Here is an 11,617-nt window from a genome sequence, read left to right as displayed (position 1 = left end):
TCATAGTCAGGTAGCTCTGGAGACGATAGAGTGACGAGATAGGGGGGAAAGGTGTAGGCTGACAGGAGTCAGGGAAAGTGGATGTCCCAAGAAGCAAGCCAGGTTGGGGTGGTCCTTACAGCTCTGGGTGACAGCATCAGGGAGTCCGTACATCATCCTGAAAAGGATGGGAGTCAGCTAAGGTCCCCTGCCTTTTTTCCAAACAGACAGGCAGAAAGATGAGGTGTGTTTTGGAAGGAGTAGGGGACAATCGATCCTTGTATCAGGACAGAGGAGGGACCAACGTCAAGAGATGGAGGTGTGGAAGCAACAGAAATGAGTGGCCAGAGACAATAATAGAGAACAAGAGTTACCTTGATCTGTGGAGGGCCCTCCGCCCCAGAGGCTCATCAGAAATATATGACTCAGCCATGAGAACCCAGGCAAGATACCTCCTTCCCATCTCTGATCTATTTTTTTAGTAGCTATGTGAATCCAGGCGAACAACTTAACATCTCTGGGCCTGTGTTTCCTAGAAAACAGAAGGAATCACAGTCAGTAGAATACAGGATGTTTTCTACAGGGGGAGAAACTTAGGAAGAGGGGATAGGAGTGAGGTTTCCATGGCCAGAAGGCTGGGTGGCCTCAGGGAAACCTTGCGCTGACGGTTCCTCACCGGGCTGATTGTCACAGCCTTACAGGGTATCCATGAGGACCAGGTTAGCATCGCCCGTCCCACATGTGGACAGGTCACTGCACTCAGAGCTCCAGTACCAAGGGTATCATTGAGTGACGGAGTTGGTACCCTTATAACAAGATCCTGCTAGCCCTCACATCCCTGCCTTCTATCTGCTCTCTGGATCCTTGCCTCTGCCTCCGCCTTCTCCCATGTCCCCTGCAGTGGCTAAGAAGGTCCAGGGAGGAAAACACTTGAGGGGCCTCTTGGGCCAGATGGTAGGCAGCCATGGTTTCCTGGGCGGCCTGGAGAGACTGGGGCAATGAGCAGATGGAAGTTTTAGGACGGGAGCAGGAGAAGGCTTCCCACGATGGGGAGGGAGAACGGGGGAGGGGGGTGTCAGGCTGGAGTGCTAGGGAGTTTTCCTTTTATCATAATTCTGCAAACCCAAGAACTCAAGAAACACCCAACACCTCAATCAACACTGGCATTCCCAACTGCTGCACCTCAAGAGTGGTTGCTTTCTGACTCATTGCCACTGACCAGGTCCCCCTGTCACCTGTCACCGCATGTTCAAATTCCCCCAAATTCTCCTGTGAGCTGCCTTGAAAATGAACTGTCCTGGACCTGCAGGACCCTGACTCATCCAACTCTGGTTCATCCACCCCCAACCCCCATCTCATATCCAGCATACCTGGAATGAGACATCAATTCCATTCACATGCCCGTGAGCCCCCCTCACACACACACACACACACACACACACACACACACACACAGTGACTACAAATGGCCTGGGACAGGACCCAGAGTAAAACAGAAACAGTTCTTGTTCCTCAGGGGTTTCTTACCGCCCCTGACAGTCAGATTGGGTTTTCTCTACAGTAACTGAAAGACGTTGACTAGTTGAAAAAAAAAAAAAAAAACCTCAAACACTGAACCCCGAAATGAGTCAGGGGAGGGCAGGCTATGCATCAGACCCTGAAAATAGTGTGGTTAAGTATGGACATGTGACCTCAAGCTCGGGGGCGCCAGGGGTAATTCAGTTAGAGGGGGATGTGTGAGGCCACGTGGTGACAGTTTCCCTCCTGTCTCCAAATGTTCTAGTACAAGATGACAATAAGGGAACGGTGGCTGTCTGTCCCCAGAAGAAGAGGGAGCTGGTGAGGCAGGGACGTGGAAAAGATGATTGGCATAAGTCCCATGCTGGGCATAAGTGTCTCTGTCTTTACAGCTAGAATCTAGATTCACAGTTAGAGATTTAGGAGGGAGACAGAATTGGAATAGAAGGCAAAGTTATTATGCCTTAGTAAGACGTGCTTACGTAGTACAAGAGAGACTATGTAGAGGGGGGAACGTGTCCCAGTGGCCTGATGCCCTTCCTGCCTGTACTAATAAGGGTGACCAGATGTAGACTCCTTAGCCTGGACATGTCGGGTACCTTGGGTGTCATGCAGATCAGCCTCCAGCAGGTGGTGCTATGTCCAAGGACACTCAACCTCTGGGTTTGTACCGCTTTCCTGGCCTCCAGAGGGCCCCCCCCCCCCCCCCCCCCCGGCCTCCTGAATTCAGGGAGTAAAGTCCTACTGCAAGTTCCCACAGGGACTGACTGTTAAGTGAATCTGAAGAACTGGGATTCAGGGGGTGGAGAGGGATCTCAGTGGCAAAGAAGGCAGATCGAGGGTCCCCATTTCCGGGGATGGGCATGTGGGGTGAGGGGAGAGGGGACGTATAATGTCTACATAAATTACTTTACCGGTTGTCCTCTTGCTTACTTGTCCGAGAACATACAGCCCAGGCTGGGCCAAGGCTCAGCTCCAAACAGAATGAGTAGCTGTCCCTGTTCTAACCAGCGGTCTCTGCCCAGGATTTGAAAACAAGTTGAGGAAAAAAAAAAAAAAGCAGGTCCCCATTTTCTTAGCCCACCTCCCTTAGAAGATCTGTGAAGTTTCACACGTGGTGGTTCATGCCCCAAGCCATCAAAGAATGTTCCCAGGCCTGTTGATCCTGCCATCAAGGCAGGATTGGACGTGTGTGAACACAACCTGACCATCACAGGGTCCTGAGTCGTGTGGAATGGGAAGGGGGGAACTCAGGACCCTGTGGGGGGCCAGCAGTCTGGAGGGGTTATTAGGGTACAGTGAGTACTGCAAACCAGCAGCAACCTAGACTGGCCAGGGTGGGGGTGGGGTGGGGTGGGGGTGGGGTGTTCTGCTTCTTTCTCAGACCTGGGAATAGAAGAGGAAGGGAGGGAGGTGAAGACAGTGATGCTGGGCAGCAGGCCAGGTGTTCAAACACACAATCTGGTTCTGATGTTCTCTTTCAGCAAACTCGAGGTGCCTCCGGAGCCTGGGATGAAAGTTCCCAATGGCGCTCCTGCCCCACCCCCGCTTTCCTTAAGAACAGCATTTTTTTTTGCAGACGGTAACATCATCTCCTTTGTCTCCTACAGGGAAACCCACGAAGAACGTGCTGGTGGTGGCTCTCCTTGTCATTTTCCAGGTGAGGCTTCCTGCCAGGACAAGAGCTCTCTTTCCTCCTCCACAGCCCCTCCCTAGCCAGGAGCACTGGAACGTGAACAGATCACTGAAGGAAAGGAGAGGTCTAGAACAAACCCACCTGCCATTCATTAAGCTGATGGCCCCTCCCTCCTGGTGGGTGCATGGGGGGGGGTAGGCATTCTCTGGACTTCCCTAGTCCCCCTTTAAATGAAAGCCCAGGGAGAAGTAACCTACCCCCACCTATATCTCCCCAGCTCTCGGACAGGAACAGAGTGTGTAAGATCTTAGAGAGACTTGTGTAACACGGGGCTGAGAGGTGGTTTTGCACACAGGTACTCACATCTGTGAGCTGAAAAAAGGACCCTCAGTCTGAGGCTCTGGTTACTCTCCAGTCACCCAAAGTTGCCTCCTCTTGCCTTTCCGCCCAAGGGTCTCCAAGTAATCTCATTCTGTTTCCCTTTGTGAAATAGAAAAGCCATCTGGCTTGCCGGTGGGGGAGGGGGAGGAGTGGAGCCTGGAACCAAGTGAAGAGGTTGATGAATGGGAACACATAGGGGGATCTGAATTCTGCAGAGCAAAGAGCTCATTTTCCAATGTCCCATTCTCTATCCGAGCAATGGAGGTAGGTGTGTCTCACCAACCGCCAGAGTCAGGAGAAACCCTTAGAGTCACGTTTCCTCATTTGGGGTGGGTCTCTCTGAAGGTGGAGAACAGTCATGGAAAGCCTGGAAAAGCACTTCAGGATTTGACTTTCCCTCGGGTCCAGAGGCCAGAGAGGCAGCTTTCCAGGAGTTCAAGCCAGACACAGGCCCCAAGCTGGGCACTGTTCCCCAATCCCCTCTCAGAGGCCCCCTGGAGCTTGGGCTCCAGCCCTTAGCCTGGCCCCTTCCCCATCACCACTCCCTCCCCTCCTGGAAGGCCAGAGAAGGGTAAAGACATCTGTGGCTGGTTTTTGTCTTTCACTTGGGGGAAGGGGGGTTCAGACAGGGCCGGATGTGGTGGGGCTGTGGGCTGCAGAGGCGGCAAGCTTGGGGGAAGGGGTGTTGAGCAGGAGGGAGAGGAGAAGACTGGGGGATGTGGGAGCACACTTCATAGAAGCTGGGAGTTCTGACCCCCAAAAGGTCTAGAAGCCCTTTAAGACCCTGGGGCCGCAGGCCTGGGGCCCGTAGGCCTGGGGCCCGCAGACCCATTGATGAGGAGCCAAGCACAGCTAAGCTCTCCCAGGGCCCCCAGGCTGCAGTCACGCCTGGACCAGGAAACAAGGTTGCTATGGACTCTTCTCAGGTTAGCAATGCCCCAAGCAAAGGCTCCTGAACGCAACACTGTCCTTGTCCCATTGCCAGGCTCACAACGGCTGGAAGTCTCCTACCCAGAGGAAAGTGGGCCTTCAAACCACCCCACCCCCTTCCATCTGCGGTGGTCCATCTATCACACACAGGCAGGCAGCAGGCACCCCCTCCATTGATAAAATCACAGCAGCTGCTGAACCTTCCCCCACCCGCACCCTGCAGCCCTGCAGAAGGGCTAAAAAAAGCCCAGAACAGCTGAGCTCCGCTGATTGGGATCTGCCGGAAGAGAGGCAAAGAGGTGTGGGAAGAGGGTGGGAACACAGAGGGAGAGTGGGGGGAAGAGAGGGGCTTCTTTCCAGGGGCACAAGCCACCATAGGAAGGCAGTCATGTTGCCTGAGGGCTCTACCCCACAGGCCCCTGCCATCCAGCCGTACATTTGTGTACACACTGAGGGTAGTGGGTACCATGGAACCCTGAAAGTCTCCATGGCTCTTATCGGTGGTCCACAGTCAGAGGGGTTGTTCCTCAACTGAAGTTTATTCCTACTGAGAAGCTTTGATCCTCTTTCTCTTCCTGCTCCAGACCTTCCTCAACCTTCACTATAACGTAGGCTTCTTCCTCGAAAGCTGAGGCATTTTGTAGCCCCCCTAAAAAACTCCCCTGTGACCTAAAAGAGGCTCCAGAAGAAAAACACGTTCTCCCCCATATCACAGCACCACTTTAGAGTAAGATAAACCCTCTGTAGACACAAAGGAAACCAGGATCAGGGTCCCAAACCCCACAAAGACCCAGCACGGGAGTCGTGATCTGCCTCTATTTCCCAGACACAGAGAAGATGTGAGTTTTCCAGCTCAGGACTCAGCACCCCAAAGCCCTGGACTATCTCTGAGCCACCATCAGTGAGGCTGAGATCAGATGTCCTAAGAGTTGACAGAATCAGACCTTTGCTACGGTTAGTAGAAATGTAGACTCAGTCTACCCATCAGGACATTCATTTTAACAAGATCCTCTCTGAGTAATTCATACACATGCCAAAAACATTATTTAGAGTTACTTTTGTTTTGTTTTTGGTCTTTCTTAAGATTTATTTATTTACTTAACATATATAACTACACTGTAGCTGTCTTCAAACACAGAAAAAGAGGGCATCGGATCCCATTACAGATGGTTGTGAGCCACCATGTGGTTGCTGGGAATTGAACCCAGGACCTCTGAAAGAGAAGACAGTATTCTTAACCTCTAAGCCATTAACCTCCAGTCCCTATTTAGGTTTTATTTTATGGGTATAAATGTGTTGCCTGCATTAATATAAGTGCATCACATGCATTTGGTTGCCTGAGGAGATCAGAATTGGGCCTCAGAGCCAGTGGAACCAGTTACAGATGGTCATGAGGCCCCATGCAGGTGCTGGAAACCAAACCAGCCTTCTCTACAAAAGCAGCACATGTTCTTAACTCCTGAGCCAGTTCTCGAGCCCCTCATGCTGATGTTTAGGAGGTGCAAATTTCAAATCAAAGACTCACTCAGGGTTTAAGGGGAAAACTTAGAGTTTCCTGGGCTCCTCCTTCTGAGATATTGTCCCAAAGGGTCTAGGGTCTGGGAGTTTGCAAGAGAACAACAGCCCTAAGCAATGTCCTGCCCTTGAGATCCGAACTGCTAGCTCAACAGGTGCTTCCTTCTCCCTTAGGTGTGCTTCTGCCAAGATGAGGTCACAGACGACTACATCGGCGAGAACACCACCGTGGACTACACCCTGTATGAGTCGGTGTGCTTCAAGAAGGATGTGCGGAACTTTAAGGCCTGGTTCTTGCCTCTCATGTACTCAGTCATTTGCTTCGTGGGCCTGCTAGGTAATGGGCTGGTGGTGCTGACGTACATCTATTTCAAGAGGCTCAAGACCATGACAGATACCTACCTGCTCAACCTGGCTGTGGCAGACATCCTCTTCCTCATGGTCCTTCCCTTCTGGGCCTACAGCGAAGCCAAGTCCTGGATCTTTGGCGTCGTCCTGTGTAAGGGCATCTTTGGCATCTATAAGTTAAGCTTCTTCAGCGGGATGCTGCTGCTCCTGTGCATCAGCATTGACCGCTACGTGGCCATTGTCCAGGCTGTGTCAGCCCACCGCCACCGCGCCCGCGTGCTTCTCATCAGCAAGCTGTCCTGTGTGGGCATCTGGATGCTGGCCTTTTTCCTCTCCATCCCTGAGCTGCTCTACAGTGACCTGCAGAAGAACAACGGCGAGGACACGTGGAGATGCTCACTCGTCAGTGCCCAGGTGGAGGCCCTGATCACCATCCAAGTGGCCCAGATGGTTGTTGGGTTTCTAGTACCTATGCTGGCTATGAGTTTCTGCTACCTTGTTATCATCCGCACCCTGCTCCAGGCACGAAACTTTGAGCGGAACAAGGCCATCAAGGTGATCATTGCTGTGGTGGTGGTCTTCGTAGTCTTCCAGCTGCCCTACAACGGGGTGGTCCTCGCCCAGACAGTGGCCAATTTCAACATCACCAATAGCAGCTGCGAAACCAGCAAGCAGCTCAACATTGCCTATGACGTCACCTACAGCCTGGCCTCTGTCCGCTGTTGTGTCAACCCTTTCCTGTACGCGTTCATCGGCGTCAAGTTCCGCAGCGACCTCTTCAAGCTCTTCAAGGACTTGGGCTGCCTCAGCCAGGAACGGCTCCAGCAGTGGTCTTCCTGCCGGCACATACGGCACGCATCCATGAGCACGGAGGCGGAGACCACCACCACCTTCTCCCCGTAAGGGGCTCCCCTGCCCGGACTACAAGGACTTCTCCCAGGAGCCTTCAAGTGGGGACTGGGAGCAAATTCACGGACTCACCATCCAACGAAGAGCTGCTTAGGGAAGAGCAGTCCTGGCCAATCAGGTTGACATCAGGACCTAAGAAACCTCTTAACCCAAAGCCATGTATGCTACCTCAACCAAGTCTAGAAGGGACATGGCTGTGAAGTTAATAACCAAACCAGGACAGCTGTCCCCAAACTGACAGCCAAAAGTGAAAGTTGAGAGGCCACCACACCTTCCGGAGTGAGGGATGTGGGGCTGGTGAACAGCCTGGTTTTGGCAGACTTCAGAGGCTTCCGAATGAACCCTGCTTCTAGCACAGAGCCATGTCCCGTAGACACAAGGACAGAGGTTATCTCCACTGATATCAAGCCAGCAAGAGATGGCTGTCTCTCTCCAAGCTCCCTCAGAGTGCCTCCCCGCCCCTCCCTTCTCCCCAGGAAGGGGAATGTTTTCTGAGGGCCAGGCCACATCATCAGCCTGAACTCAGTCCCAGCTGATGGTGATGACAAGTAGTCAGGCAGGGAGAAAGGTCGCAGAAACAAGAGAAGGTGACCCTGCTGGCTGACAAAGGTCAGCAAGCCGCTGCTTTGTTCTCTGTCAGCAACAGAAACCTTTCCTCATGTTCTGCTTTCGGTTTGAAAGAGCACACATATTTTATGCAGACACAAATAAAAAATAAATTTCCCTCGAGGAAACAACTTTGAAAGAAGGGAGAAAAAATTCCTTGGCAAATAGCAAGCGAGTGAGCTCTTTGGTAATCCCCCCCAACTCCCACCTGACAGTCCCGTGCCCCACACCCCTCCACCCCAGCCTTCCTTTCCCAGAAGCATGAGGTCACTGAGCTCCTCTGGAGACACAAACCCAGGAGGCTGCAAGGGGTGGAAAGAGATTGAAGACAGGATGTGTGTCCTGCACAATACACTTGCAGAGCCTGTGGGATGGAACCCAGACCCTCGCAGGCAGCAGTGCACACTGGAGAGCACTCTGAGGAGAGGATGCAAAGACCAGGTTATCCCAGGAACCCCTGGGCCTGGGAACTCAATGGACCCCAGGAACACCTGCATCCTGTTGTGTTTGCTGGCTGTAACAGGATAGCCTGGAACAGCCCTAACTAACCCCTGTCAGGCCCCTTCAGACTTTCACAAGCCCCTCGCTAAGAACTCAGACAGGGGTCATGGCATTGTAGAGTAAGGGAGCTTGGGCCAGAAGGATGCCACGGTGTGGGATGGGATTCTGCGAGGTGCTTGAGAGCTGGGGTCACTCTGTTTCCTCCTTTCTGGCCACTGGTGACTGTAGTTACTGTTACCGGCCTGACCCCCTAAGTACCTCTGTAGTGTGCGTCTCAGTCTGTTCCTGTTTCCTGTAACAAAACACCATGGTCTGCGTAACTTATGAACAATAGAAAAACCTGTTTCTCACCATTCTGGAAGTGAGACAAGTTCCCTACCAGTTCACCCAAGCCCATCTATAAGGCATTAAATCCGTTCACCAGGGTGGAGCCTTCGTGGCCAGTCTGTTCTCTCCCAACCACCCCACCCTCCAGTACAATCACCCCAGGGTTCAAGTTCAAACACAGGGCTATTGGAGGGACACACACATTCAAAAGATAGCAGTGTAGAGAGCAGAGGGGGAGAACCAGACTCTGCCCTCCCACCCCGTCCCCACAGGCCAAGTGTCCTTGTCTTTGTGCCCCAGTGTCTAACCATAGCCTTAACTTCTCCAAACCCTACAAGGTCCAACCTATGATGCCCAGGCAAGGATCTGAAGGCTTGGCACCCTAATCTCTCTGAGCCTGCAGGTGGGGTGCGGGATGGGAAAAGAGAGAGGGGTGAGATATTCACACAAAAACATAACTCCAATTTCCCCCCAAGAAAAAGGAAAATGGAGCCTGCTCCGTAACAATGTCCTTTCTCTGAGCTTGTTAACCACAAACACCGTTTACCCTCCTCCACAGGATGCAAGGGGCTAGAAAGACTTTAACACAATTTGTCAGGCAGCCTCCAGGCCTGGAATCAGCACCCTGACAGGCAGGAGGCTGGCCCAAGAGCAGTCAGCGTGCAGTGGCTCTCAGGATGCTGGTACTGAGTATTAAAAAGGTTCAGCTGCGACTGTGTGACCACAAGCATTTGGCAAGAAGGCGATGCCACTGACCATGGTCGTCCCCAAGGGGGACCTGCCAGAGTGCACGTGGGTGTGTGTTAAAGATGGGAAAACAGCCCTTGGTTCCTACAGGGGGGGAATGCAGCGGAGGGATCATGGAAGGGGAAGCTGGGCCAACCACACAGACACACCACCCTGGCTTCAAATAGATTTCCCTAGTGTAACTGGATGTCTCCGAATATTTACAGAAACAGCATAACCCCCAGCAGTGTTAATTTCCCAAACTGCGGTGTCTCCGAAGTTCTAACCATCAGCTCCGCACTGGCCTGCCACCTACGGCTTGGCCTGATGCACTCTAATGCCTATCTGGAGCTGAAGGGTGATCTCCAGGATATAAGAAAACACACGCACACCCCGAAGCCCGCCCAGGTCTTTCTCATCTGCTTTGTACAACAGTCCTGTCCCCCTAAATTTGTGTCCCTCTCCTCACCTTCATTCTGCAATTGCTCCAAGCTTCTTTCATTCCATCAACAGTCCCTTGTCACACACATACACACACACACACACACATACACACCTACATACACATATACACACACTCCCATATATACACACATACACACACATATACACAACATACACACACATACACACATACACACATATGCACACACACACATACATATACTCACACACACATATATACACATACACATACACACACACACACACACACAATCCCCCTACCCCCCCACACATCAGCCCTGACTCGCTCAGATCCTCCCTGGCTGTTACCCTAGGCCAAATCTAGGACATCCCGGGGCCACGAAGCTGCCCTTTCTTCTGGAAGTGCTGAACCTTTAAGTTTATAGGCTCAAGAAGCTGCTGGGGGACCTCGGGAAGCAGGGGCTGACCCCTGTCGCTCTCTAGACAGAGCAAGGAGCTGGCTCATCTGAAGAGACACAGCAATGAGGGGAGGTTGCTTAAGCTGGCTGTGGAGCCTGAGGGTCTGGCAGAGGTGCTGAAGGGGGATGGAGCCTGGCCCACTCTGAATCCTAACCAGCCCTGCTGCTCCCCAACTGTGTGACCTTCAGCTGTTGCTCAACTGCTCTGAATCTCAGATTTCTCAATTGCAAAACAGGGGAGATTTGGGTAAACACTTAGCACGGAGCCAGAATGTTGAGTGAGACAGTCGGGAGCTCCCACTCCACAACCAGATGGCCTGGTTCATGTCTCTGGTGTTTCCAAACCAGCACAATGGAGTTATTAGTACTGCCTACCTCCCAGGACTGAGGTAAGGAAGCAACTCATCTACAAAAGTAAAATACTTAGAAATGCTCAGGCAAGTGATATCTTTTGGGAGATAGTTGAGAAAGTAGAAATTTAAAACATAACAGGGCTGGAGAGATGGCTCAATGGTTAGAGCACTGGCTACTCCTCTAGAGGACCCAGGTTCAGTTCCCAGGATCCACATAGCAGCTATTAACTGTTTACAATTCTAGTCCCAGATAATCTGATGCTCTCATCTGGCACTGTATGCATGGGATATATACACGCAGGCAAGACACTCATACACATAAAATGAAAAATAAATCTTTTGTTCTGCTTTCATTTTTCGAGATATGGTTTCTCCGTATGGTCCTAGCTGTCCTGGAACTCACTTTCTAGACCAGGCTAGCCTCGAACTCAGAGATCCAGATCTGTCTCCCAAGCCATGGGATTAAAGGGATACGACACCACCCACCAGCATAAATAAATATTGGGGGGGGGATGGTTCTTTAAAGAGAGAGAGGGGGCATGAGAGATGGTTCAGTGGGTAAACAGTTTATTGTGCATGAAGCCCTGAGTCCAGAATCAGCACTCACTCAAAGGCCAGGCTTGGTGCTGAGGAAGATGAAGAAAGGGAGATTCTAGAGCCTCTAGCCAACCAACTCTAAGTGAAAGTAGAAGGTTCAGGTTCGACAAAGAGACTCCATCTCAATAAATAAACAATGAATAGATGGGTACGTAGGTAAAGGTGGAGAATAGAGGCAGATACCCCAGTGTCTATCTCTGGCACACGCACGAAGGAAAGGAGAGAAACTCTTGCTAAGTTCAAGGTCACATTTTCAGTTCCTACGTCCACGCACACAAAATCCACAACAAACTGGAGGACACCTTTCAGATGAGAGTCTGGCCTTCCCACGGGTGAGACAGCTGAGGAACGTGGAGAAGGGACTACAGCACCTGAGGTCTCTAAAGGCTCTTTGATACTCAGAGCAT

General features: G+C 51.8%; 1 protein-coding gene across 1 annotated transcript; it reads left to right on the top strand.

The window, feature by feature from the left end:
- Positions 1–3,100: 3,100 nt before the first annotated feature.
- Positions 3,101–7,210, top strand: CCR7 (C-C motif chemokine receptor 7; the record flags this gene model as incomplete). Its single annotated transcript, XM_080924323.1, has 2 exons — positions 3,101–3,157; positions 6,134–7,210. The coding sequence occupies exon 2, from the start codon at positions 6,263–6,265 to the stop codon at positions 7,208–7,210; it is 948 nt and encodes a 315-aa protein (XP_080780449.1). The 5' UTR covers positions 3,101–3,157; positions 6,134–6,262.
- Positions 7,211–11,617: the final 4,407 nt, after the last annotated feature.

The sequence above is a fragment of the Micromys minutus genome, assembly GCF_963924665.1.
Source record: "Micromys minutus genome assembly, chromosome: 10".
NCBI classification, from domain to species: Eukaryota; Metazoa; Chordata; class Mammalia; order Rodentia; family Muridae; genus Micromys; species Micromys minutus.
The sequence above is the reverse complement of the archived record's forward strand: the minus strand, read 5'-3'. Positions and strand labels throughout refer to the sequence as shown.